Source organism: Antennarius striatus, chromosome 23 (genome assembly GCF_040054535.1).
Source record: "Antennarius striatus isolate MH-2024 chromosome 23, ASM4005453v1, whole genome shotgun sequence".
NCBI classification, from domain to species: Eukaryota; Metazoa; Chordata; class Actinopteri; order Lophiiformes; family Antennariidae; genus Antennarius; species Antennarius striatus.
The window spans coordinates 7,478,800-7,501,433 of record NC_090798.1 but is presented as its reverse complement, the minus strand read 5'-3'; the positions used below and the strand labels follow the sequence as shown (position 1 = coordinate 7,501,433).

General features: G+C 41.3%; 1 protein-coding gene across 1 annotated transcript in view; it reads left to right on the top strand.

The window, feature by feature from the left end:
* Positions 1–20,134, top strand: part of nlgn2a (neuroligin 2a) — a 191,950-nt gene extending 171,816 nt beyond the window's left edge. The window contains exons 5-9 of the mRNA XM_068308159.1: positions 9,796–9,981; positions 14,883–15,148; positions 15,921–16,074; positions 16,854–17,220; positions 18,600–20,134. Coding sequence (XP_068164260.1) covers positions 9,796–9,981; positions 14,883–15,148; positions 15,921–16,074; positions 16,854–17,220; positions 18,600–19,437 — 1,811 coding nt within the window. The 3' untranslated portion in view covers positions 19,438–20,134. The remainder of the gene's footprint in view (positions 1–9,795; positions 9,982–14,882; positions 15,149–15,920; positions 16,075–16,853; positions 17,221–18,599) is intronic.
* Positions 20,135–22,634: the final 2,500 nt, after the last annotated feature.

The following is a 22,634-nucleotide window of genomic DNA, read 5'->3' as shown; positions in this document are numbered from 1 at the left end:
AGTTGATATTATAATATAATTCTGCTATATTCTGGAACAAGCATACAGCATATTGCATACATTTTTAACTAACTTAATTTTCTGAAATATCAAAATGAATTCAGAGAAGTTTCCATATCATCTTACTAATTCCAATTCCAAATCAATACATCCATCTAACTCGCCTGAAAACTGTTCAGCATAATGCAGTTTATCACATACCATAATGAAAAACTAGACAGGAATATAAGCTCTGTGAAAACACTGAATTATAGGTGACATTGAAGAGGAAGATTAAGTGGAGGTTGAAATTCAGTATAAATGAGTAGTTGGTGCTAAATGTACTGGCTGTATTAAATGTGAAAGTAGCGTCGATACGTGTCCGCCGTATTATTTCAGGTCATATCCTCTTTTCTGCAACACAAACTGAATCTTTTTCTCAACACGACACATTTTAGATTGATGACACCCTGGTTTCTCGGCTCACACACTTGCCTTGTCCAGGCAGCCTTACAGTCGAGTGTGACTCACAGTAGAAGCAACAACAGATGGAGAAAGTTGAGGAAATGGGACAGGATGTGAAATTTGTGTGACTAGAGGTGATTCCACTATACCCTATGCAATCAGACTCACACCAGGTTCCACAAATGCTGTGGCTGTGGTGGAATTAGAAACAATAAAGGCAGGGGAGGACGGATACATCAGATAACACAGAAGGAGTGGTGGAAACCTGTCGGAACGGATGCACACTGCCTTTGAAAACACACATATGCTGCTGCCTCACTTGTGCCTCTATTACAAAATATCTGCAGAGACAACACGAAGATACTCGTATTCCTTTTTTTTCCCATAACTCTCCTTCTGACGCCTTTGGTTTCTGTCGGCCCCTGCTGGCAGCCTCATAGCTCTCATTAGTAATGTGTTGTTATCATGCTACACATATGGCTTTCTCATACGGAGAAGATATGGACACAAGGGACGCAATTTATCTGCGTGGTGCATGAGGCGCGTTGTTCCCCAGCACGTCTTATCAGCATGCACTTAACATGAAATTACATGGAAATGTATGCAAAGCCGTGGCCTGCTTACCCGCCACAGTTGATGGTCAAACAGAACTGAAAAGGAAGCGCTGGCGCCTGCTAATGGCTTTTGAACAGGAGTTGTAGAATTCCTAAGCAATCCGTTTAAACTCATAGTACGTTGTTACTGCCACAGGGGATGCGTTAATAAAAACAAAAGTCTTAAGTAGCATGGGATTATGGGAGTTGTTGTCTTCATTATTAATAACTAGCACTGTTAATGAAAATCTTTGTAGGCAGAAATGTTCAAGAACAAGGTAAAGATGTAATCTTCTCACCTTTCAGTCTTTTCATCCTGTTGTTTTCCTGGAAATTCTTGCAACAGGCGACTACATGAAGCCATCTGAGTAAAATTTCAAATTTCTGTGTAAATCATACATGTCTCATCTTTAAGCACAAGTTCTAGAGTTAAATTATGATAATATTCACACTGAGACATTGATTATAATTTACACAAATTGCTATTGGACTACTTGGCAGATGCTGAATTATACATTAAATATATTTAAGCTTCCATACCACCTGTGCAGACAGGAACACTTACCTCAGGGCAGTGCTACTTGAAGCAGCATCACTCAGACTGGGGTTTAACCAGTCTTCTGAATTGACCACATTGCTGAGGAATGGAGCCCCGTTGACAACAGTCCAGGAACAAAGTATAGATAGAGTTGACAGACACTCTCATCTTTGGCAGAAGGGAGTTTTCTGTATCTATGTGTTCATGTGAGGACAAAAAATAAGCACCCAGAATGCTTTTAGTCATTTGTTTGCCTTCTGTGGCACTCTGAAGTAGTCGCTAAAAGCTCAGCAGCCTTTGGCTCGTCCACCACTCTGTCAGCAATGTGCTGTCCTGTCACTGTGATGGGTTTTTTGTCATAGTGGTATTCTTTTGTCTTTAGTGTTTTAGTGGAAATTTCAAAGTCCAGGTTTTATATATTTACTTTCTTTTCTTTAGTCAAATGTTTCCGTTTGTATTTGTTTGACAGCTTTATATATTGTCACAAACACTACAGCATGAAATCGAAATGTTTTTTAAATCACCAGTGTTATTGATTTTAAGGATCACGGAATTATAGTCTGATTGTTCAGTTGGTTTGAGCTGGGTAAGAAGTGAGAACTTTAATTCCATCCATAAAGAAAAAGTGAATCTCCAAAATGCAAGATGTGTTGTTTTCTCTGGGCCCGGTCATCAACACAAAAGTCAACTTTGTTTGTGTTTCCCCTTCGGCTCTGCTAATGCATGTGAATTTAATTAGTCAGCTGCAGTTCGGACTTGTCAATAAGTAGTGTAACATCCTGATGACACACACACACACACAGACACACACACACACACACACACACACACACACACACACATACACAGAAACACTGGAAAATACACCAACTCTGTCAGAGAATCCAGTACACAAATAAATCACTTGCTAAATACACATTCAGGCGGAGGTCATATTATTCCAGGTGTGTGTGTGTGTGTGTGTGTGTGTGTGTGTGTGTGTGTGTGTGTGTGTGTGTGTGTGTGTGTGTGTGTGTGTGTGTGTGTGTGTGTGTGTGTGTGTGTGTGTGTGTGTGTGTGTGTGTGTGTGTGTGTATGCATGCAGGACGAGAAGTTTCCATCCATCTTCTAATGAGACGGCAGTCAGAATTGTTTCTTAATGCTGTGGAGATAAAAATCAGACCTGTCTTTATTTGTCAGAGACACACAAACACAGACACACACACACACACACACACACACACACACACACACACACACACATGTTCCACGTCGTCCACACGTCTGACATCCTTTATCTGACAGCATTTCAACACTGGAGGCTCAGCTGACATTGTCAACGTCAGGGAGAAATACATTTTATCATGTCATTTGCATATTTTAATTACACTGCCATGGAAAGGGAAACTTTAGACACGTTTTTGAATGTTGTGTTATTGTTGATGAGCAGGATTACTGTGTAAATATGTGTGTGCATATGGATGAATGATGCATACAGTGAGGTGGGGAGTTCATCCTATCAGCACAGACACGCACCCCCCCCCCCCTGTGAGAGGCTATCTCTGTGAATTGAGAGAGAGAGCTGAACGATGAATAGAAACTCTTTTCTAATTAAGAAGCTTCTTTCACTGAACATGTTTGGATTGGAAATATACAAGGTTAGGATGCTCTGTTCACTTAAAGCTCTGTTTAGTCATGGTTGTCAATGCACGAAATAGACAGGCTGACTGATCCAAATAGGAACCAAAGCAGAGCATTGCTTAACGAACATCGAGCCACATTTCATTATCGCATGTTTGTAAAGTTGCAACATTTTTTGTGCAAATGGTAACAAATCGTCAAGTAAACATAATGCCAAATGAACAAGCAGTGCCAGCAGAACAAAGCCCATGATGCTCAGCTCAGCTGCACCATGCTGGCGATATTCAGTGCCATACATACTGGTTGCTGTGGGACGAGTTACAGTATCTAGGCCAACCCAGCATGGGCTCCATGTTTGAAGTATTACAGCTCTTTTGCCAACACGTAGTGGAATAGCAGCGGTCTACTTTTAGCTACAGAGATGCATGTCAGCCATTCAGTTCACAAGCAAGAAAATGATATATAGAAATAAGAGACTTTCAGAGACACGCACACACTCCTTAAGATGCACACGGGGTGTGTATCTATTTATTCTTCTGTTTGTTTTTGCTCAGTAGATCCAATCCATTGCACAGATAATGCGTCGGGCATCGGACGTGAATTTGGGGATTCATTAGCCCTCCTATCACATTTTGTCCCCTCCATCACTTTTTTTGCGGGGGGAAATTTCTGCTGATTTTGGCTGTATTTGGATTTTGGCTAATTATATTTTTGGACACAAAATAGAGCTTCATTTCAGACTTGGATGCTGCAGCCCCTTTGAAATGAAGGTCTGCATTACAAACTGGGGAATGGAGTCTGTGGATGTTTACTTGACTTAATGTTAAAATACCCATGTCAGTAGAACCCAGTGTCTTTGAACCCTCACCCCCTGTGAGAAATAAAATAATAAATCCAGATGATATGATCAAACTACGGGCAGCATGGTGGTACCTCCCGTCTGGGGTCTGCTAGAATAGAGTCCAGCCACCCCACAGTCCTAACCAGGATTAAAGGAAAATGAATGATCGAAATGAATAAATGAATATGAACACACTCATTTATTCATCTTACTGATTAATATGAAGAGAATTATGAATAATAATCTATTTATTGTGCCGGATACCATACACTGCACTTTTTAAAGGTCGGGTCTTGTAAGGTTGTTTGTGTCTGGATCCCAAGGAGACTGACTCAAATGAAAAAAAATTAACAGTTTTATTGCTCAAGCTGAAAAACACAAGTGAGCTAGGATAACCAAAAGCAGTAGAGCAAAAATGACAAAAAGTCCACAAATTGGCAGCTGAGAGAAAACTAAGAACACTCGCATCAGTGAAACAGAACTGAATAATTTGGCACTCTCCAAAGAGAAGGCCCAGGCCTTTGAGAAGAGGCTGATGAGCAGAGTGAGAAGTGGTGCGCCTCATCAGCTACTAAGAGCCAGCCACACCCTTTACCACAGCTTGACCTGTCGGAAGAAAACAAGCTTAACAAAAAACAGACCTGCCGAGCATACAAAAGAACAGAACCATGACGAGATGGAGCGTGTAAACAAACTTAATTTACTTATTTACAAAACCTACTCTAACGGTTGTTGGCTAACAGCGTCTTGCTTGTGAGCTGAAAGTATGATGTTGTATGGGTTGCCATTTCCCACCATGATTCTCATAGATAACACACACACACACACACACATACACACACACACACACACACACACAGCAGTAAGAACTCTTATCTTATAAAAGCATCACTGGAGGTTTAAGTATTTTCGGTTGATTTCACACAGAGCGGTGACTTAAAACAATTACCGTGGCTTTGTGCAAGTGCAAACCACGTACTCACACATACAACAACATCCATCGTGTCCGATCTGGCCCACAGCACCCCTATTTCACCCGCCATTACCCTCTGACTGGATAGAAGGCCCCCCAAGGGACAACAACACCAAAGGGAACCACATGATGGATAAACAGGAGTTCAGGGAATGACGGAGGTTGAGGAAGAGAAGAAAGAGAGGGGAGATGAAGGCTTTTCAACTGTGAGCAAACACACACACACACCCTCATCATGAAAAGATCTGTGATGAGTGTGTGATCAGGCCGGTGAGCTATTGTTCCTCAGAGTTGTTTAAGTGTTCACAGGGCAACAAAATCTGATCGACAGACACAAATGGCCACTCAATAAAGACTCCAGTTAAAGACAGAAAGTGAAATAGACACCGGCCTTTTTTCATGTCCCTGTGGATACACACACACACACACACACACACACACACACACACACACACACGCACACACACACACACACACATACACCTGACAATATATCGTCTCACTTCCTTTCACTGTTTGGTCCTTTGTGGCTTATTCTGTCTCTGTCAGCTTCTCTTATCCTTCGCCCTTAATATCAGGAGCAATCACACTTTTCTGTGCTTCACACACACACACACACACACACACACACACACACACACACACACACACATGCATGTGCAGATGAGGCTTCAGAAACTCTTGTATACTGGGAGCTGGCCTGGTTTCCCTTTCAGCAGAGCTCTCACACACTCTCCTGCTGTTGCAGCATCTCTGTACCGATGTGCCGCACAAACACAGAGCATACAGTATGACAAACACACAGCTTAAAATAACACCCTACATACACACACACACACACACACACACAAAACACACAGCTAGTCCTATGACTTCATTAACAAGAGAGTGACGAGGCTTAAAAGAGAGCCGCTGTCTCCATCTTCCACCCATTTTGCTAAATCCCTACTTTTAATTAATGAGCTGTGTAGTCGGATGGCTGACTGCTCATCAGAAAGGTTTTTCTCAGGTCCTCAGGAAGATACTGAACTTCAGATTGCATCCACAGGCTGTTCCGATGATACACGAAACATCCAGGTGCTAAATGGCAGCTTTTGTTTGAAAAGGTGTGTTACAGTAATTTGCAAATAGATCTAAGTGGTCAGTCAAACTAGAACAGTGTCGTGTAGGTAGAGTCCATTTGCCATTTCCAGCATAGACACAGCACCAGGAAAGTGAACAGATCATCCATGCAACAATCTGTCTGTTGCAGGAATAAAACGTAAATATAAATAAAGTAAGAACTTTGGATGGCCGTTGATAAAAACTGCTGACTATAAAAAGTCTATTAGAAAATGAGATTGTACAGCCAGTATGTGGTGTCATAGCATCGTCACCACACACTCCTGCTGTGGCTCTCCGTTGAACACATAGACAAATGTGAATGTTGGAGAAAAAAGCAGATTAAAAGAAGATGTGTGAGTCAGAGGGAGTAGAGCAAGAGTAAAATCTGACAAATAATTGGAAGTAGCGAGAGAGAAGGAGAGTAAAGAGAAGTGCTTACGACAGCAACGTCTCACAATGTCTTTGTTTTCCTGCTTAGGAAAGGCTTTACATTAGATATATCCAGTCTAAAGCATGCACACACACACACACACACACACACACACACACACACACACACGCAAAGGAAAAAGCACATGTGTCTTTGCATTTAGTGTAATAGCAGGATATCCTTCTAAAGTACCAGCCATGATCTGAAGTGTGCGTTTGCCTCACAAGCTGAGTATCCTATGCATTATTCAAATGTTTGAAGTTTCCCTCATCTGCTCATCTCTATGGATGACATGTATGCTCCTCTGATAAAACTAACATTTACTGTGTTGCAAAAAAAACAAAAAACAAAACAAAACAGGAAACATCCAAATACTGTACAAATGAGATCGGTGCAGATATGGATGGAAGGTTCCTTCCACATCCATCTTTAAACCCGAGACTAAATTGAAGTAAACTAAAGTATCAAGTTAACCAAAAACAGTTCTCTTCCACAGCTCAGAGTCACAGATGCATACAGTACCCTCCTACAAATGATCAAGAATCACTTAAGTACCTTTGGTGGCATGTTCACAAGCAAGATCCTCTGATGGAGCAAGAAAAGACTCACCCTTCAGAGTGACTGTTCAAAAAAAGATGCAGAATGAATGCCAGTGTGTGTGAAAAGTTATTCTTAGGCTGTGATGTATAGGAAGAGACATGATGAAAATATGAAACACGTTACTCCTCTCTGTGTGCTCACACGTTGATTTGCTGTGTGAATCTGTTTCTGTGCAGAAAAAAGATGAAAAGGAAAGGAAGTAGTCTTCTCTGTAGTGACAGCCTTTGCGTGTGTGTGTGTGTGTGTGTGTGTGTGTGTGTGTGTGTGTGTGTGTGTGTGTGTGTGTGTGAACCCTGACATTTTGGAAGCAAGATGAAACACCAGCTATCCTCTGCCCTGTTTGTATCTCTCTCTCCCTCTCTCTCTCTTACTCACTCTTTCTCACACACACTCCATCTAACCACTTTTCTTACCACAGCCAGTTCAAAGGCTGTCCATGCAGCGCCACACTTAACACTCTTCCTTTTCAGCATTTTAACCAGCTTCTTTGTCATTTTCATGCTTTCTCATGAAATGACAGAGGACGAGTATAGGTGAAGGGACCTGCTGATCACCAATCTTAATTTTTCTACTAGCTACTTGGCTACTGCTATTGCATCAACCAAAATGTAAAATAATGGAATGTGCCTATAAACTCCATACTTTCATGCTCTTTCTGTGTAATTTAGTGTCATGCTTTACAGTTTTGAAGTAAATGTCATTCAAATGATTCCTATCATCTTCAGAACAGTGCAGATCATTTGTTATGGTTCTGCCTCAAGGTATTTCCTTTCTCATCTTCAACCCAACACTTACAACAACACAAACACATTTTGGTTTAAATCTGACTAAACACGATGATGCCATATCTGCACAAGAGATCATTTTCCATGCTGCCTTTACAGAAAAGGGATGCTCTATAAAATGTCACCAATTTGGCATTTACTTTACCAACTCAACAAAATGTATGCTTTCTACTTTTATATTCCTCATGGGGCACATCACAGGTTTGCTCCAATGGAAAGTGTTCTTTTCTCTTTTGGATTCAATGTTAACACCGTGTTATCACCGTGATTATAATTTTACAAGAGAGCTGTTTCAATAAATCCCTATGAAAGCAAATCCAGCATCCACTATAATGCAGTTTAAATCAATTACCTGCTGCCTGACAAGTGGAGTCACAGTAATACTCTCAGCTTCCTTGACTCGAGCTGAAACAGGAGCTGACAACGCAGAATCATTTCTGCACTATACCTGCGCAGACAAACAATTTATTCCTAATGCTTTCACAAAAGTAAAAACTTACAGGATTCAATTCCAATATTCTGAGTTTTGTGTAACTCTCATGTCCTGGATGAAACCCCATATAAAGTTAAATTTTCCTAATCACCTAATTTCAAAACATCATTAAAACTGGACAAAAGTGTGATTGAAGATGAAATTGAGAAATTATTTTGACTTTATTTTGAGTTTAACTGAAAATTTCAACTAAAAAATGTGCATCCCATAGCAGACAACATATTATAGCTTTGTTTTACGATTGATTCCATGATCCAACTGTAGTCAAGTGTTTAGTCTCTACTGTATAGGTTTATGGATGACCTCTCCTGTGCACCTGCCTTTAATACAGTCTAGTTAGGAGTGGCACTAGGATCTGAGAGGCTGACAGCTAATGGACACTTAAACAGAAAAGATCTCGGTCTTTGGTGGAACAGTTAAAGACACTGAGCTGTAATTATGGAGAGCAAATGTCAGTCAGACACTAATACGATGCTCTGATCAATGAAGAATGGCCTCACATTTAAAATCTGGATCATACTTTTGTCCTGATCTGAACCAATATTAAAGTTGGTCTGTTCTGTCCTAAAACCATCCTCCAGTCAAGTATCATGGAAACAGTAAAGGTTGAAGCTTCAACCTCCTTAATTAAGCAAATGAAGTATAAAAAAAGTATGTGTAGTTAAGACATTTCAAAAGAGAAGAGCTGTTATTAGTCCAATTTGAACATAATATTCACTTGTGCGCAAAGGAATAAAATGTTCCACTCTTTCCTCATTGTTTCTGCTTCTTCTGTTTCTTCTCAACAATAAAGAAACATTGCACCACCCAAAATTCCAAGCGTGATGCTAGTATCAACGCTTCAATCGAGTTATGGATGTGATTCAGATTTGGATCACCTATATTGCTCACAATACAGGCTGTTCAACAGTAAGTGTTCGTGAATAGGAACCTCTGCTCAGTGCTTGGAGGTAGAGTTAATGTCATTGATTGAGACGCTGGAAAAGCAATTTTGTCTCTCTCACTTCTTTTGCTTTCTCTGTGTCGCGTCTGTCACTCCATGTTGATGAATGATGTGCTACACATATACACAAACACAAACAAACACACACACACATACACACACGTTGTCTTGCAGTCTTACAATTCCCCCTCGCTGTGCAGGTGATTTATAAGTAAGGACCATTTCCTTGATAGGTACTAAATTAAAGAAATTACGAAGTATACAAACATCGTCATCTCCTCCTTTCTCTCCTGCAGTCTGCATCTCTTAATTCCTTGGTGTTCTTCTTTCCTCTATTTTCCCCTTTACTTGTTATTGTCCTGTATTTATCCTATCTTAAATATTTTCTTTTATCTTCATCTTACATCATCTGTTTTTCTACACACATTCAGGCTTCCTCAGTACGGGTGATCAATCCGCCAAGGGGAACTATGGCCTACTGGACCAGATCCAGGCTCTGCGTTGGCTCAATGAGAATATCGGCCACTTTGGTGGTGACCCAGAAAGAATCACCATCTTTGGCTCTGGAGCTGGGGCATCCTGCGTCAACCTCCTCATTCTCTCGCACCATTCTGAAGGTAATTGGAGATTCATTGTGATGATTCTTCTCTGGATAATGTACCTTAATTTGTGCCATTTTCTTGTTTTGTATACTTTTCGGAATAGAAGCTATTATTTACTATATAACTTAGGTTGTAAAAACCATTACAAAAACATAGTCCATGCATTCAGTGGCTTACTATTTAATAGGACAGACTACTACCTATGCATTTTCAGAGCAAATATAATGATTCCCAGGTACACGGTCACCACACCAAAAGGTTAAGACTAGAGCAGTATCAGGAAATAATACAGTGACACAGCCATCCTGACTACCCAGTAGCAGGACACGGGTCATCCTCACTTCTGTGATGGTGTTGTTATTCAAGAAGCAGGACATCTGCTAAAAATGGCAGTTGCTGTGAAAGATGACCATGGCTAACATTTCCAAACAAACCAGTCAGAATAGAAAAAGATGTAGGAGACAAGCCTGAACCAGCCATGGTACGAACAGAAAACAAATTCAGCAAATTTTGGCGTAAACTTTCAGCAAGAGACAAGAAATGTAATAGATAGGAAGCCATGATTTACAGAGTAAGGTTTCAATGGACATAATTAGAAGGGAACAATTAATATATCATGAACAAGCGTGATCTAGTTATGTAACAGCTAGATCAATCAGTACCAGGCAACAGATCTAAATCAAGCTGCGAGTCTGTGTTGCAGTCTGACAGTGAGTCCCTCAATTCTCTATGCATCATTGAGGATGACCTTCCAGTCAGCGTTTGTACTCTCAAAAAAATTGGTGAACGCTGTTCCGTGTTTTGATGATTTTTCAGTCTTTTGTCATCATAGCAGCAGGACTCTGCTGTATCCCTTTGGTCCACAAGAAACTCATGTAAGAAGATCCAGCCCAGAAGTCTTGTGATGCTCAAAGAAAAAGAATTGTCTGACCTTTCAATCAAAGTATTTAAGGAGTTTTGTGGCTAATTAGTCCATCTAAGATTGATCCAGGCTATGTCATTAACTTTCATTCATGGAGGATAGGTGACTCTGGGCCTCAAACATCACTCTATTTTACCTAAATGGGAACTTATCCCAGCTCTGCTAACAGTGCACTGCTCTGCAGTAAAATATTGTTAAAAAAAAAACAAAAAAACCTGCATCCATCTGAACTCGTGCTCCCAATTACCAACAGCACACCCTGAGGGCTAAGTGTTAACATTGTACCACCAAAAGAGAGAGGCCTGCGGACCAATTGACTGATCTGAATTGAGATCAGTGTGGCTTATCACCCACAGCCAAATGGTCACACACTGGCTTCCTTTGATCATGCTGTTCTTGATGCTGTCCTCCTCCTATCGTAACTTGACTGTTGTCAAGTACTTGCCCTTAATATTCCTTTCTTCTATTCATTTTCCATCTCACACACACAAAGTGTAAAAGGCAGGAACAGGGAAGAAGTGGTGGATAAAAAGAAAGACCCTGAAGAGTGCATGTTCACATCAGCTTCAGTCGCTGTGCTGTCGATTTGTGTATGTGTGTGTCTGAAGCACCAAGCTGACTTCTGACGGGTCTCTAACATTGTCCTTCTGTCTGTAGAGATGTGTTATGAGAACAAATATGTGCCATCAAAGCTTGTGTGAACATCTGTGTGTCACGGTGTCCCTTTAACGCAACCTTCCCAATCGTCACTGATGTATAAAAACCTTCATGTTATCCCAGGCTTACCCAGTCTTTTGTCCCTCTGTGACAGACAACCTGCTTAAGGCTCATTTATTCCAAACATTAAAGACGGTTATTGATAATAACATGGATCAGAGCAAATCCTTCTGTTCATTCTGTCCATATTTTTGCACATTTCCTAAAGCTGTTCTACAGACAAAAATGCAGAGATAGATCAGTACTATCATTGTTACCAGTGGAGTCATCATTCAAGCAAGAGGTAACAAAGGAGAGAAACTAGAAAGAGAAAAAGTCTCTGCATGGTACGATGTATTTAATGGCCTTGCAAACCACCATCAAGTGCTTCGCTGCCTCTGCCGATACAGAATCATTACCTCCTCTAACGTTGCCATTTGGGCTGTGAAATCCTTTGACCCCTTCTCTATCCTCTTAACCACTTAACCATGTCATCGGTAATGATGATGTGTCACAAACATCTTACCCCAAAAATGAAGTGACCATAGCAAAGGTCAGAGGAAGTTTCTTAATCCACAAATTAGTTCTGGAGACTCACAGAATTAATTATTCGGCTTGTCTTCAACTGAAAGTGTTATCTTGTTTTAAAATGTAGTAAAATTAATCAACTAATCCTACATTTTTACAGCTCATTATTCCTTTATGTCATTGGACCTAAAAGCAATAATTTGATAATTTGACTCCTTGATATTGACAATCTGCCCCTAAACTCTGGAATCCCCCAGAGTCTGATGCCATTATTAGTTTGAAAGCATTTTTCACTTTTGGTAGATTTTTTTGGAGATGTAAATTAGTAACTTGACACTTCACTGAATCAGCAGGGTTTTGTTCTGTAATATATTTGATCCACGTCAAACTTTTTTACATATTATGGTGGTATTGTGTAACATGTATCAACTTTGAAGCAAAAAGCTTGAAAATGTCCTTGTTCTGTATGGATGAATAATGTAGTCCTTTAAAAAAAATTGGATCTAGTTAATAATCCTGAAGATCATTCAAATCAAATGGATTGTTTGCTCTACCCATACCCCACTTAAACTTAAAGTGTGTCAGAAAAACATTTTGAACAATCCTACTAAAGGACAAATATTCCAATGCTGACACAAACAGCCTTCTTGTAGAAGGTAGTTACTTTATACAGCTTTAATCCGCATCTCTAGAAGATCCATTAAAATATTTTAAAATATGTTTTTAAGCCAATTCAATTTAAAATCTTCTGTGTAGCGTCAAAGCCAAAATGGAGAAACTTCACCTGACAGCATGGTTATGAGTAGATAAACACTACTTTTTGGTGAACTGTTGCTCTAAATACGTGTTGATGCAAACCATTGCTGATCAACTTTCTCACATTATTAGCCTCATTATGAAGAGATTAGTTAAATTCCTTGAACTCTTTCTGCCATACGACAGCTGATCGCTCTCTCCTGTGTGTGCATTAGCAATGGCGCCAGAGTCAGGAAGCTTGGCTTGGCTTGACATAAAGACAGGAGCAGGGGTGATCGGTCAGCCTGACTTCCTCTGAGGACGTCTAATTAACTTACACAAGGGGGAATTTTGTGTCGTAATTGTTTTTTGACTAAGAACAGTTCATTCATCCACTCTGCTCCTGTAGTGCCACTCCACTGTGGAAGTCACTGTGCCTGTTGTTGGACAAAAAAGTGTACCGGACATGACTCCCTTTGCTTTATGCATAGATTATACAAGCAAGTCATTGATGATAATCTAAACTAATAATGAATTTTGATGCAGACATTCTTGTTTAGCTCTCGAAAAGAGAACTGGACAAAAAGAAAAAAGGTTTAAATGTTATTGTTTGAGTTTTAATTATTTGATTAAATTATCTGCATTTGTTGCCCAAAAGCCCCTGTTTTGTTTTGTTGTGTGTTTGTTAATTTGGGGGGGGGGGGTGTTTGTTTTTTTAGTATTAATGACAATCGCTGTAGTATAAACACTAATTGTTCGCTTTGACATCAGAGGGACACTAATGGTGGGAAAGCCTGTATTAACCCCATGTCTCCTGTTGCTGACAGCCAAACCCCTCACATTGCCACCTGTCAATTTTCATGCCTCTGCTTTGTCATCACCCATTCGTCTTCATCGTCCTCATCTTCATCAGAATCTAACATCGCCAGCCCTCTAGATGCTAGCTGTTTGTCATGCTTCTCCCTCTACCCCAATCAGGGATACCAGGTAAGTAGTCTGTCGTCCCCAACCTTGGGGCACACAATCATGTGAACAACACAGCTTTACCAATTAACTCAGACACAAAGAGCTGGAGTATGAATGTCAGGACAGAATGGGGTTGTAGGTGACATTGATTTGATGAAGGGAAGGAAAGCAGTATCCATGGTTTCCTTTCAATAGTGTTTAAGGAAAAAAGAGCTGAGGTAATAAGCAAGGGGAAAGAGTACAAAGGAGTTTGACGTGGCACATTAGACAATAGATCGTCAAGAAGAGGAATGTGCTGATCAGCAGATGACAGCAGCTCTTCAGGATTTGCAATGACTTTAAATTTGAAGAAGAATGAAATAGTATCCATCTCCTACCTTTGTCTCTCCACCCGCCCACCTTTCTATGGGTAGATATGTAGGTATGGCTGTTTCCAGGCGACTTCCTATTAACTGATTTCCCAGGGAAAGGAAGTACTGCAGCCTTGCTTAATAATTAACTGACCAATCTTCAGCCCAAGAGAGGGAAGCGAGAAAAAGGACAGCAAAAGGAAGGCCCTTAATGAGCCACTTGAGTGGTTCAAACGGCACAGGACAGGCAGAACTATGGAGGCAGGAGGAGAGAAGAGGAAGAGAAACACAGCTAAAGAGAGTCTGAGAGAAGACAGAGGAGAAAGGCTTGTTTCACATCTCAGATGAGCTTATTCCCACTGTTGCCTTCTGTCTTTATATTTATCAGGTTCTGTTTCAGATGCTTTGAGTCCAGAGTCTTACTCTGTGTCTCCCAGCTTTACTCCTGTGAAGATGATTAGGTGAAAATGTACAAATTGGTTGTGTTTTAACAAAGGCAAGAGATGAGAGATGTGAATTTCAAGTAGTCTCTCTGTATCCTATGCTATCCTACACTATATTTCAGACAACTTCAAAAAACTCCATCCTGCCTCCGAAAATGCTGAGAAATAAAGGAAACGTACATCATATTAGTTACAGCAGCAACACTCTATTATGCTCTTGTCCAAATGTATCTCTAAGTACAGTAACAGAAAAATCTGTTCCACCTGTTCTTTCAGGTCTATTTCACAGGGCCATAGCACAGAGTGGAACTGCTATCTCTAGCTGGTCTGTCAACTACCAGCCCCTGAAGTACACCAAGATCCTGGCCCGTAAGGTGGGTTGCACCTACACGGAGACAGCTGACCTGGTCGACTGCCTGAGGCGCAAGAACTTCAGGGAATTGGTTGACCAGGACATCCAGCCAGCTCGTTACCACATTGCCTTTGGTCCTGTGGTCGATGGAGATGTAGTCCCGGATGATCCTGAGATCCTCATGCAGCAGGTGAGAATGTGGCATCTGTATCACAGGGGGTCTGTACTGGAATTTTATAGGCCAACTAAAACAACTTGAGGTGTGATTACACTCTAGATAGAATAAACACTAAGGAAAAGAAACAGTAGGTGTGAGTGTGACCTTTCCACGATGGTGTGCAACGCCTAGTGTGAAATCACACCCTAAAAGGCAGTAACACTGTGGAAAACAGCAGGAGCTTTTGTGGTGTGAAAACCTTTTTTTCCATCCAATGCACATCTTCAATGGAATAAATCTTCACTCTATATGAGAAGAAAGAAAAGATGAAAAATTAGACAAGGCCATGTTTTAATTAGAAATCAGCAAACACATCGATTCAACGTATGGGTGTGCTGACTTGTTCCCATGACTCCCAGCTGAAGTCAGAGTCTTTGATTTGTAAGTTCAGACAGTTCCTCACATCAGAACTCTTCCAGTGGCTGATTTATAGAAGAGGAAACGTGACTCTTGGAGTGACTCTCGTTAGGATACCACCGTTGCCTAGAACCTCAAAGCAAATTACAATCTGTTAGTTAGAATTAAATATTGAATGGAACTGATTTGAACATGGAGCTACATCATAAAACCTTTGATTGAGCTCATGCTTTGGATTAGTTCATGCATTAAAACCTCAATAAGTCAGATTCAGCCAAAGCTTATTTTGATATTGAAGATGCAACAAATATAATATGTGTGATGATTTTGAGACCTCTTCCAGTTCAACTACAAGACTAAACATGTTGTTTCACTGTTGCATCACCAGGGGGAGTTCCTCAACTACGATATCCTCATAGGAGTGAACCAAGGGGAGGGTTTGAAGTTTGTAGATGACAGCGAGGACAATGACGGCATCTCAGCTGCAGCGTTTGACTACACCATTTCTAATTTTGTAGACAACCTCTATGGCTACCCTGAGGGTGAGGAATGCCAACTCTTTACTTCCTTCTCCTGCCACACAGAAGACAGAACATAAGATCATAGTCGTTTTGAGCTTGGTAGCACAATGACCAAATGAGATAATGTTCCATACATATAATATAAATGGGTTCCTACACCTGAGATACAGGGTGTATTTCCTATTTGACATGATGTCATACACACTCAACAAAAAATATATATATTGACACCCTCTTGGGCTCACAGTGAGAGATAAGTTTCTAAAACTTTATGTGGGCCAAGAATGAGAACAGAGATAAAACGTGATGACAGGCAAACTGAACAGATCGTCAAAATTATTTCTCTCCCTGGTGGGACTGTGCTTTGGCCTTTGAGGCTCTGTGGGCACTGCTGTCTCTGGTCGTCCCCTCAGGCAGCCAGCCTCAAATCACAATATTGCTGTTCCTTAAAGATCAGCCTGCAAACCCCTCACAGCCCGCCACAGAGAAAATACAGATACCGTTAGATAATGCAGTAACATTCCCTCCCAAGTGCCCATCACTTTTACTGCTCTCTGAGAGGCATATTCTGTCTTTTGCCCCTTTTCCATTTCAGACTGTTAGCTGTGAAATTTGTCTCTCACACATTCAAAAGAACACCTTTCTTTACTTCTTTCTTTCCTGATCATATTTGCAACATCTCAAATTGCTTGTCCATGCACATGTACTTTTGATGCTTCTCCTAACGGATCCCAATTATATCTTTTTTCTTTTCTGTTCCCTTGTTATTTCTTTTGTCTTATCCTTTATTTCCACTCTAGGCAAAGACATCCTGAGGGAGACCATTAAATTCATGTACACAGACTGGGCAGACAGAGATAATGGTGACATGAGAAGGAAGACCCTCTTAGCTTTGTTTACAGACCACCAATGGGTGGCGCCGGCAGTAGCCACCGCCAAACTCCATGCAGAGTTTCAGTCGCCGGTGTACTTTTACACCTTCTACCATCACTGCCAGACTGAGACGCGACCTGAATGGGCCGATGCTGCCCATGGGGATGAGATACCATATGTATTTGGTGTACCCATGATTGGTGCCACAGACCTGTTCCCATGCAACTTCTCAAAGAATGATGTGATGCTGAGCGCTGTGGTCATGACTTACTGGACCAACTTTGCCAAGACTGGGTAAGCCTTGTCTTTACTTTGTTTTCTTTTTGTTTGTGTTGTAGAACTGCAGAAATAACCAGCTAACAGGAAAACATCCTTCAGCAGTGAAGTTTGTCGTTCTAAAGGTTTTGCTTCCCTTAAGAAGTGGTGTGCAGAAGGGGACTTCAACACTATGGGATGCCAAAGCACAACCTCATTCCGTATTAGAGGACAAAATCTGTTGAAACACATCCAATTCGATAACAATTACCAATGCAGTCAGAGAATGCAACCACGCGACACCCCTGAATTCAAAATGTTACCCTGATCTACTTGCATAGGTCAAAGATCAAAGCTAGCGCTCTGACCTACTTTCATAGATCAAAGCAGTAGCTCTTTGATCTACGGTCTTACTCACATTGGCCTTCTCCCTTGTTTTTTCTACCTTATCTTATCTTGTTCCTGAGTCTACAAAAGTTAAAATTTGACCTTGACCTAGTTTTCTCAAGGTCAAGGTCATCATCTATTTTTCATCCCCTTTGCCGCCCGAGTAATGTGCTTTTTTTCCCATCTTTTCTATCTATCGACAACGGTTGCGAAGATATTTGACGGACTAATGGACAAACACGCAAACGCTGACAATTGCAATGCATCACGGCTTTGAAGCGGGATGTAATTAAAATTCCTTACAAAAGAAAAACTTATGTTTTATAACATTTTAGATTCTGAGTTGGCTTCTCTGTGAATATGGATTCTTCCTATTTGAGGGGTCCCAGCCAAGCTCTAATGACTTGTTTCATATTTTCAGTTTTCAGACTGTTCTTTAATGGTAGCAAATTGGCATTGTTCTGTTGTTTTCTTAGCATGTGTTTCGAGAATTATCAATGATGTATTTCAGCTTCACACCTGCCATTAATAGAAGTTTGGATCTGGATATTTGTCATTCGTCCATACAACTTACTCATCACGACTCTGAAAATGACATCTTTAAGCAGACCTGTGACAATAAAAGAAAAACTTTGGTTTTCCTTGCAAAATTAATGTGTATTAATGTGCAGGGTTAGAAAGGGTGATTGACCCAGTCATGGTCAATCCTTGTCTCTTTATTTCTTTGCTCTGGATTGAATTAACAAATCATATTTCTCTCTTTTTGAGTCTTATATCTAACTATTACAATATTAACGTCATTGTCCCAGAAATGCTGCCAGCATCTTGTGTTGTTTTTAGAATTTTAATGCCTACAAAATTTTCATGATCATCCACCACTTCTCACTGAGGAGATATCTGAAGCTTTGTTACGAGTTCAGTGCCCTGGTTCACTTTGATGTAAGCTCATATCTGTAGCCAACTGGTTTTAAGAAATCTTTAAAGAGCACTTTTTAACTCATAACTAAGATGTCCTCTCTGTCCCCCACTAGGGACCCTAACCTGCCAGTCCCTCAGGATACCAAATTTATCCACACCAAACCCAACCGCTTTGAAGAGGTCATATGGACCAAGTTTAACTCGAAGGACAAGCAGTACCTCCACATTGGCTTGAAACCTCGTGTTAGAGACAACTACAGGGCCAATAAGGTGGCCTTCTGGCTGGAATTAGTTCCCCACCTCCATAGTCTGCATGAAGAACTCTTTCCCACCACTACTCGCTCACCACCAGGCCCTGGCCCGGGAGTCCACACACCTTGGCCCAGACGACCTGGTCCTCGCACCACACGTCACCCCTACCCTACCATCCCCTCTGATCCAGAGCCTGAAGGTTCAGATCGTCCACATCAGAACCTCTTTCCTGGAGACACCCGGGACTACTCCACTGAGCTTAGTGTGACAGTCGCTGTCGGTGCCTCGCTTCTTTTCCTCAATATCCTGGCTTTTGCCGCCCTTTACTACAAGCGTGACAAACGGCACGAGATGCGACGCCACCGGCTCTCTCCACAGCGGGGTGGCCCTGCCAATGACTTGGCTCACAGCCAGGAGGAGGAGATCATGTCCCTTCAGATGAAGCACTCAGAGCACGATGCTCACCACGACATGGAGCCGCTCAGGCCACATGATATCTTACGGCCCTCATGCCCACCTGACTACACACTAGCGCTGCGCCGTGCCCCTAACGATGACGTGCCACTGATGACGCCCAACACCATCACCATGATCCCCAGTACGATCACCAGCATGCAGCCTCTTCATGCCTTCAACACCTTCCCTTCCACTGGCCACAACAACACCCTCCCCCACCCTCACTCCACCACTAGGGTATAGTAGGGACTGGCCCGACACTGTACCACATACGGAAAAGACTGGCTCTGCCACTGATCTAAAAGGGGGGCCTCAGAATGTGGGCCTTTGTTCTCTTACTCTCTTGCTTTGTGAAAAACATCTCCACCTCCTCCATTATGTGCTGTCAAACTCAGCAGCCCCACCGGAAACATGTGGAGAAGCGACTGGACTGCACGGCAGCAGATGATCAGTTTGGGGGTGATTTAAATCTTTCAGCAGTACTGTTTTCAAAGAGAGTCTGCTGCTGTTTCTAGAATAAAGCCTCCTGACATTTTTAAAGGGGGCAAAAGTAGTTCATCCTTTGCTGTTTTCCCACTTTTACTTTGGCGTCTCTCCGTTTTTTCTCTCACTATTGTGTTTTGTGCTCAAATCGTTCTCTTTTCTACATCAATGTTTATCCCTCTCATTTGACATGTGACTATCTTGCTTTCCAAACACTCCTTTGCTGTAAGGATTCATAAACGACTGAGTCGTGCGGGGGGGGGCATAGAGTACATGCAGTAATCCTATATCTACGTACACGCTTATATCGGACACTTTCATTCTACCAGCATTCTTAGTGCCAAGTATGTACTACTATTGCTTTCTCATCGAGGGAGATTAAAACGTCAAGGAGGTTCTAGAGTATTCCTATTTACTCTCAATTAACAGATGCTGTGTTCCCATGATTAAGTGCCAAAATGGCCCTCGATTGTGTCTTTTTCTTTTTTTTTTCTTTTTCCATTTCTCCTTTCGAGCATTCGTTGAATTGTTGTTTTTGTGGAAAGATTTTTTGCTGAAAATATAGATATAGAGAAATGATATATATAGTTATATAAAAATGTGTACAAAGGAGAAAATATATAAATGTTTTTTTTTTCTCAGTGGGGATCTATGCATGAATTATTTTTAATGACGATGGCTGGGGAGGGGGAGGACACTGTAACTGTCAATGCACGTTTCCCAAATCTAATCCAATAATCCCGTCTCAACTCTGGACGTTTTGTTTTTGTTTGACCTCACAAAACAGTCAAGTAACAAATCTTCCATGTCCTGTAAAAAAACAAAAAACAAAACCTGAAACTCATTGCCCCAAGTCTGAGCAGATGTTAGGGTCAAAGCAACAATTGTAAACACACTCATCCATTAATCCTCTCCTTCTCAATGTTGTTTAGAGGGTTTTCTTTGACCACCAACTAAAGCAGCACACCATCAGCAAGACCACCATCCTGCAGCAAATTCCTTTTCTTTACGTCAGTGTGGAGATGATTCTGTTGTTAGGGCACCAACTCTAAACAAATTTTTTTTGTATTTCAATGAGGATGAAAAACAAAGCAGAAACAGGCAGCTTGTGGTCTTTTATGTACCTTCCTTCTCTTGCAGCCCTATTTCCAGCACATGCATATTCTGTTTGATTGTGTGTGTGTGTGTGTGTGTGTGTGTGTGTGCGTGCGTGCGTGCGTGCGTGCGTGCGTGCGTGTGTGCGTGCATGCGCGTGTGTGTGCGTGTGTGTCTGTGTCTGTGTTTGTGTGCACGCCTGTGTGTGTCTGTGTCGATTGACCGTAATTAGACAGCATCGAGATGGAGAAGCATGCAGGTTGGATCCCCTCTAACACATAAACACACACACACACACACACACACACACACACACACACACAAAGATGAGTTCCTTCCTGCTACGTAGCCTCCTCCATATAATCCCCTCCTCCCTTACCTTCTACCTGCTAAGCTTGATTTCATTACAATCATCACCAATCATCTCCCCAGCTGTGACCCTTGTAACCCTTCCATACAACCTCATTTCAGCTCTGCCACTCTCCTCACATCCGAGGGTTAATTCACCAAACCTGCCACATTTTGTGAGCTCATCAGTTGCAAATTTGACTCTAAGCACACTGAGGGTAGCCAGTCGGCCTTGACGGCCTGTTTCGCAGAGCTGCAAGATGAGAAGGGGCTCCCATCTGCTAAACAGGGTAAGCATCAAAGCTGACAGCTACTGTTTTTGATTGTGCTCTTTACTTTCGGGTGAGCCTACAGCTCAGTTAGACGCTCCCCGATTCATCTTTATCGAATCCACAGATTTGGATTGTGGGCAATACTATGAACGGATGTGTTGTTTGATCCCACAGGAACTCATAATAGCCAACATCCAGTATGGGAGAAGTTAGTCACCTGTGCTGTCTTTGCTTGTGCTCTAGATTTAGCCTGTTCGTTTGATTTCTGTGTTTTTACTACCTAACTGGGAGGTGGGGGGGGGGGGGTAAAGACGTACCAGACTGCTTCTGTCAGAGATTTTTGTAACCCCACTGGAAGGGAAATGTGCACAAAATAAAACAAAAGCAGCTGATTTGGTTATGCTGCAGGTGAATATATGCTGTGGAACAGATGATGGACAGTGGCACAAAAAATGGTGCATGCTGTGGAAGGAGGAGATTGGAGAAAAGACTCAGCCTTAAATGCAGGAATTTAAATCAAAAGGGAGGACAATCTGATCTCAAGGAACAAGGACATTCAAAGCTATGCCCATCTTTCTACTCTACAATGTTTTCCAGGAGGACACCTTGCTGATCCGTCCGACACAGGATCTGATGCATCAGATCCTGTGAACGTATTGTTCTCGCTCCTGTGGATAAGGAGGCAGCAACTTCACAGCAACACGGCTACAATGAGACCACTGGAGGATTGGAGAGGACGCTGTTCACTTTGGTGTGCTATTTTTCCCTGTCTATTTTATAAGATAAACACTAGAGGGCGCCATTGTGATAGACTTACTGCAGTCGGGCCCAATCTGAGGACGGACAAGTACCAAACCGGATGGCAGAACAGAGACAGACACACAACATATGGAAGAGGATCAAAACTGTACATTTTTAAGTGTAAGAATCAAACAGACAAAATATTTGTAAATATTAAGTTTCCTGGTTGTTTTTTTCTTTTTCTTTATTTTTGAGGGAATAAATGAAATGCTTATTTTATGACAACAAAAGACAACAGGTGTAGTTTGCTGGGACAATGGTTAATCATAGTTCACTGAAAATGCTATTATTATTATTATAATTATTATAATTATTATTATTATTATTATTATTATTATTATTATTATTATTATTATTATTATTATTATTATTATGCTCTGTACTATATGTTGCTCAATCAAATGTGGGCATCCGTAGCATCTTATTTTTAACCTAGCATAA